This window comes from Arachis stenosperma, chromosome 2 (genome assembly GCF_014773155.1).
Source record: "Arachis stenosperma cultivar V10309 chromosome 2, arast.V10309.gnm1.PFL2, whole genome shotgun sequence".
NCBI lineage: Eukaryota > Viridiplantae > Streptophyta > Magnoliopsida > Fabales > Fabaceae > Arachis > Arachis stenosperma.
The window spans coordinates 106,413,957-106,421,229 of record NC_080378.1 but is presented as its reverse complement, the minus strand read 5'-3'; the positions used below and the strand labels follow the sequence as shown (position 1 = coordinate 106,421,229).

The 7,273-nt window shown below is 41.6% G+C and overlaps 1 protein-coding gene across 1 annotated transcript; it reads right to left on the bottom strand.

Annotated features, from left to right (window-relative positions):
- Positions 1 to 4,217: 4,217 nt before the first annotated feature.
- Positions 4,218 to 5,969, bottom strand: LOC130963395 (protein FAR1-RELATED SEQUENCE 5-like). Its single transcript, XM_057889517.1, has 2 exons — positions 4,687 to 5,969; positions 4,218 to 4,332 (listed from the first exon to the last, which is right to left on the bottom strand). Exons 1-2 carry the CDS (start codon positions 5,967 to 5,969, stop codon positions 4,218 to 4,220), a joined length of 1,398 nt encoding a protein of 465 aa, XP_057745500.1.
- Between the last annotated feature and the right edge of the window lie 1,304 nt (positions 5,970 to 7,273).

Sequence of the window (7,273 nt, the reverse complement as noted above, 5' to 3'; positions counted from 1 at the left end):
AAAAATTTAAAAAAAGCTTTATTAACAGTATCAACGAAGAGATACTCATGAAATGTGCCTGGGTTTGGAACAAAGGGAGAACTTTTCTCAATAACTATAGGGCATGCCCTGTGGTGGTGAACATGAGGTGATCCCGTTTTCGTGCACAAAATTTTGTTTAAAGTGTTTGAACCAATGGACAATGTTTAGCCACGTCAACCTGTCTTATCTAACCCAAGTTTGACCCATCCATAGCATGTCGGTTAGCTTCATAACTAGGATTGAAATGTCATATTCAACCTTTTTTTGTGTTTTGTGGTTTGTTGACTGAGTCCACAGAAGATCGATGCTCGGACAGTCATTTTGGAAGAGCGCCTGTCGGCACTGGAGCGCCCCATGTACCAAACGGGTAAGTCCGTCACTGAGATCCAGTCAACACTGGCCAACCAATGGGGGAGTCCAACTGCAGCAGCCACTATTTCATCCGCACCTGCCGTGATAATGGCTTCTGTTGGTAACCTCCAGACTGAAACCAACATACCACCTCAAAGGCAAAATAGAGCAGCAGTTAGTAACGACATTGGATCCTTTGTGAAAAGCTTGGAAAAAGGAAAGGGTTTGGCCCCGTCGAATGTGATGTCTTCGCTAGATATAATCATCCCAAACTCTCCCGGAATAGACGACGACGTCATCATAGACGAGTCACTGTCAACTCCTCGGCCTACTAAGGGTACGAACAGTTCAGGCGTGCCTAAGCGAACCCTTGCGCAGTACTGGTCATCTGGTGTGGCTAAGAGGAGTACCACCTGTGAGACCACGACACATGACTCAGTTGACGCTGTTTGTGCAAAAGTAAGTAGCAGCCTTCATACCTCCACTATCAGTCGTCGTTAATGTTTTAAATAAATTGCTAATGCATGAAACGTGTGCCTGTTCAGATTTTCAGGGACCTACCCAGCATGTCTACGCTTGATTGCACAACAAAAGTGTGTGAGATGTTCTCGGTGCAGGAAGCATGCCGCATTCCACTGAAAGTTCCGAAATTGGAAAAAATTGACTCCAACCATTTGAGCGGGGAGGAACAGCTGGAAAGTAGAAAGATGGCAACCACTGGGCAGAATTGCGAGGCGAATGTTAATGGTTCGTCCTTAGGGGATGGGAGTGCATTCAAACCTTATGGAATGGTGAATGCAATGCAGTCTCCCGTGCTATTAATTCCTCTGGTAAGGATTGGAACCACTAAATGCTTGGTATATAAATCATGACGCATTTAATTTCTTAGAACCATATTTCAAGTGAAGAGCTAACATTGAATTGGTTTTGGCTCAGGGATTCGAAATGGTTTTCAGGCCAACCGTTCACATGGACCTCACAGTTGAAGAATGCAAGATGGCCGCTTACATTTATGGGAAAAATGATCAATATTTGTAGGCACAAACTCTGGATATTCATAAATTTAGAATGTCTAGTATATTTATTCGAAGAAATTCCAGGTAATGAATGTGATTATTGTTTCTTACGTACCAGGGAAACTCTCTTCAAGTTCTCATCATTGGAAGTCCCAAGAGCCGGATTCCACTCCTTATCGCCGGTTTATATGCCTAATGTTGACGTGAGTTGCATCTAACCCTGCCTTCCATATAAGAAAAATAAAATAGATCGGAATGGTAACACATATGTTTTGCCATCCTGAACAGATTATGAACATAATCCTTATGAGCGCCTCCATGAGAGCCTGCCAGTGTCTGCCTCCTCGAGTTTGGTTAACACCTTCCGTGTTTGCCGACGACGTCTTTGCTATGACGCCGTTCGATGTCATTAGAAGAAAATACATGAACAGATGGATGCCGGCGACTAGTCGTCTAGAACATGTTGTTAACGTGATCATACACTCCAAATTTTAAAGTTTTTCACTCAATTTATAACCTATGATAGATCTTTCTTTATTGACAGGTTTTGGTCCCGGTGTGCGAGCCAACATACACATGGTATCTGATGGTCGTGGACGTTAAGCATGGAAGAGTGTACTCTCTAGATGTGACGAGAGCTCCGGAGCACACCGAGCGGAGGGAACGCAAAATGCGAACCATTGTAAGTGTAATCGAATTTGCCGAACATTTTACCTCCATGAAATAGGCCACAGGTTTTTACAGTTCTGAATGCGACTATCACACGTTACTTGTGACCATTCTGCTTTTCTTGTATGCAGCTACTAGTGCTGAGCCAGATTTTCAAAGTCGAATGTAACATGCTGAGCTTTTCCCATGTTAGTTCTGATCCAACCACTTGGGGACCAATTAAGTATCCCGATGGAGTGCCAAGTTACCCTGAATGGTAATAATTTTGTTTATTAACCTGTCACCGCACAAACCCGAGAGCAAATCTGATCGAAATGTTATTCTCCGATTTTGCAGCAACGATTCATGTTTGTGGATTTTGAACTGGATTCAAACAGAGGGAAAATTCAAAGTTTCCAACCTTCCTTGGCAGGTATGTGACGGCTTATGTTAACATGTGTCTCTATTAAGGAGTAGATGAATTTTGACCTTCTCCCTTTGTTACAAGCAGATGGACCGGCTCAAATTAAGGATGAAAACAGCAACTAAGATTGTGCTTTTGGAGTGTAACGAGGTCAGGCCAACAGTGGTCTCCAAGGCAGACGCAGCGTGGAAGAAGCTTATTCGCTTTAAGGAGTGAAACACTTTCAACATGTGGCCAAACGATGCAACTCTGGAGAATTTTGTTAAAGATAACCCTATGATTTTAATCCTGGAAACTGTTTTTCCCAGTAGCAATCTTTTGAGTGGTGTTGTTATGTTATTAATTATTTAGTGTAGGATATCTATGCTTGCTTCTATATGTGTATGATGGCCACTTTTGTGTGTGGATGCTAGTGGTCCTGTCGACAGACTAGAGCACAATATCCACACCCCCCAAGTTACGACAACTGTCATTGAAAGGGGGTATATGGCCTAAACGAGTGTGTACCCTGCTTGTGACATTTTGCTTTGCCTTCATGGCATATATGTTTGGCCACTTTTGCTTCAGAATGATGTTAACGATAACTAATTATATTTAGTAATGAAGTTATTGCTAGTTTAAAATTAATAGCAGTACCTGCACCCACTCTCCGTATGATACCTGCTGATTGAACAAGAAAATGGATAAAAGCTTTCAGCTCACGTTGGGCATGTTAGTTAGGATATGCTATAAGACTAATATCCAATTGTTGGTAAGGAACCTGTGCAGCATTACCATGGTATGAAGTGAAAATCACAAAAAGAGTTTGGGCATACAATTAAGTTGTACTTAGAACTTTTAAAGAACCTGGTTGGCACCTATGAGAATTTGTTTATTGTAATAGGAACTAAAACCTTTTTTGCAAAAAATTTACATGTAAGAAATTTTAGCGTTCATTTTTAGAACACAGAATAATTAGCAATCTTAATTATATCAACCAAAATTTAGGAAACAAGCGAGTTTAGTTTGCTTGTTAATAACGTTATCTAATTTTGTTTAGTATTAATTATTTATTACGAAACTAACATATAATATAGATTTTTTATATAGATTTTTTGTTTAAACTTAACTGTTTATTACTAAAGTAATAATATAAAATAAATATAAGAAATATTATTATACATATGCGTAATGAAAATATTCTTTAACTTCAAGATCTCTAAGATAAAGAATTTTTTTTTGTCATCATGAAGAGAAAAGTATTGTTACATTTTTCTATAGATATGTTTGCTGGGGCTTGATTTTTTTTCTGAATATTTCATTTATCAGTTTTGCAAGGCAATCAAACTAAATCTTAGGATTATTTATGATTTACGGACAAAATCAAAATTTTAATATAGGAGAACTTACATTTAAATGAATTGTTATACTAGACATGTATAATAAACACTCACGGTTTACCTTAGCAATATCAGTGGCTTCATGCATCGATTCCGACCGCCGAAGGTCAGAATCATTGGGTAATTGCAGGGAAAATCCATTTTAGCAGCCTAATCCCGTGGATAATGGAATTTATAATTCTAATCGACAAGGCAGCATTGGTTGTGACCAATAAAAGGGAGTATGGCCGGAGTCAAACATTCTGGCCGTTAAATAACATATAAACTAGAGTGACCAGTTTATGATTAACAATATCCCCATATGCATACATAAGTTCTCAGAATAAAATGCAGTTTCAGCATAACATGTTCTTCGTTACAGCATAGTTGGAATAACAGCTAACATATCAGTCGACCGTCGTCAGACTTCTCCATTCGAAAATTGGTCCCAAATGTGTCGTACGGGTTGACATGGATTTTGAGGCTGCGTTTTATCTGCGACAACGACGGGTGCCTGTTGCATTGACAAACAAGAACGTCAAACCACAGAACTGTGAACACCAGCATACTGAAATGACAACGGATGGTGTTGAGGCATGAACAATGCAGTGGCTTAGTAATGATTATGCAATCGGTAATGAGTACACACTTGTTAACATACAGCTCAATGGTAAACAAAAAAATAACACATCAAGAATCCCCTACGTGCATTAATTACTATGTTGATTCTCTATACCCACAGACTTATTTTCTGAATATTGGTGATAAAAAACATTGAGACACATAATAATGAAATAATTATTGCTACTGCAGAACAGTATTAATTTAGTTAGAGGAATTAAGTTGCATCAGTATTGAACCTATTTACAGAGTTAGTTTTATTGGTAACGTGTCATAGTAAAAAGTCAATGCAGGAATAGGTAACGTTGTAACCTTTGATCGCTTGCGTTTATTTATCCCAGCAGGTGATTTATCGTTCCTTGATGAAGGTTGTGCGCCTCCATTGGGGCATCTAGTCCTCCGGTGCCCTAGCTTCCCGCATGTGCTGCACTTTCTTTTGGTTTTCGGGGCAGACCCACATGCTTGACTCATCCGTCCCGTGCCTTTTGTTCTAACACGAATCGGGTCCTTCACCCCGCAATCTTGTGCTGCTGTGATATCATCCGTTGATGGTCTGAGCCCGTTCTTTATTTCAAGGAAGAGAGCATCACTCAGAAGCTTATTTGAGTAAAGCTTGAAGTCTTCATCACTCATGCAGGCAACGCGCCCTAAACGCTTACATAGCTGGGAGAAAGCACCCAATCGTGTCCTATAGGTCACACTTCGGTCAGCAGTGTGTTGCTCAACACATTGGTTATGGACCTCCATTTTGGCTGCCTTAGACCACCTGCGCAGCACTAGGCTTTCAGGGATTTCCACTAAGTCAAGCCTAACACAGACGGAAAGGATATGCACACAAGAAAGACCAAACGACTCCATACGCATGCAGGTGCAAGTAAATCTGTTCGCGACAGGGTCCCTATAAACCTTCCAATTCATCTCAGGCCTTCGATACTTCTGGAGAGTGTATACATGAGGGTTCGCAGTGTCATTAATTTCACATATTCTAACGCGAACACACCGTTTCAGGCTATCCCGGAATCTGAGAAACATTTCGCGGGTGAACATCGTCCACCCGGACTTTTCCAGCTCAACAAACTCTGTTTGTAGCACAGGTGTTCCGTACCATGAACGAAATTCTAGCTCGTCCTCGGTGTCACGCAGAAAATCCACACACCTTTGAAAATTTCTTACAAATTCTAACACCCCGTACCTGCTCTCGACAAACCTCCCTAGTTTGGCATGTAGTGACTCGCACCTAGAGGTCGTCCGTACTCCAGCAAAAAATCTACCGCGGATGTATGCGGTGGCCCAAGCGTGCTTTTTGGTGTACAAATCCTTAACCCACTCAACCTCCCTAACACCGCACTCGTTGACCATTGCCTCCCAATGCGCTTCGAACTCATCGATTTCCATATCTGCCAACATGCAGTGTCTAAACATTTGTGTGAATCTCGGGTCGCTTATGTTAGCAGTCGCATTCCTAAGCAGATGCCAGGCACACAACCGATGATGTGCATCAGGAAATACAGACTGGATTGCTATCCGCATGGCCGGGTCGCCATCCGTGATGACCGATTGCGGTGCCTTACTGGTGCACGAAATTGCAATAACACTTTTGCAATCCCGCACAACTAACCAGCAAGTGCACTGGGTCATCCAAGTAATACCTTGCGTGAGCAAGGGTCGATCCCACGGAGATTGTCGGCTTGAATCAAGCTATGGTTATCTTGTAAATCTTAGTCAGGATATCAGAAATTATCAGGATTGATTGTGAAAAGCAAAAGAACATGAAATGGTTACTTGTTTTGCAGTGATGGAGAATAGGTTGAGGTTTGGAGATGCTCCATCTTCTGAATCTCTGCTTTCCTACTGTCTTCTTCATCAAACACGCAAGTCTCCTTCCATGGCAAGCTGTGTGTAGGGTTTCACCGTTGTCAGTGGCTACCTCCCATCCTCTCATTGGAACGATTCCTAATGCCCTGTCACGGCACGGCATTCCATATGTCGGTTCTCAATCAGACCGGAGTAGAATCCAGTGATTCTTTTGGCGTCTGTCACTAACGCCCCGCCTTTAGGAGATTGAAGCACGTCACAGTCATTCAGTCATTGAATCCTACTCAGAATACCACAGACAAGGTTTAGACCTTCCGGATTCTCTTGAATGCCGCCATCAGTCTAGCTTATACCACGAAGATTCCGATAAAAGAATCCAAGAGATAACTACTTAATCTAAGGTAGAACAGAGGTGGTTGTCAGGCACATGTTCATAGTTGAGAATGATGATGATTGTCACTGATCATCACATTCATCCGGATTAAGAACAAGTATTATCTTAGAATGGAAGCAAGCATGATTGAATGAGAAACAGTAGTAATTGCATTAATCCATCAAGACACAGCAGAGCTCCTCACCCCCAACCATGGGGTTTAGAGGCTCATACTGTGGAAAGAAATGTGTACAAAAATGTTATGAGGTATATGGTACGGATACAATGTCAAAAGATCCTATAAGTAGTAAACTAGTGTCCTAAGGTTTACAGAAATGAGTAAATGACAGAAAAATCCACTTCCGGGCCCACTTGGTGTGTGCTTGGGCTGAGCATTGAAGCTTTTATGTGTAGAGACGTTTTCTGGAGTTAAACGCCAGTTCTCATGCCAGTTTGGGCGTTTAACTCCAAGTTTTATGCCAGTTCCGGCGTTTAACGCTGGAATTTCTGAGGCCGGTTTGCTACGCAGGTTTGGGCCATCAAATCTTGGGCAAAGTATGGACTATTATATATTGCTGGAAAGCCCTGGATGTCTACTTTCCAACGCCGTTGAGAGCGCGCCAATTGGGCTTCTGTAGCTCCAGAA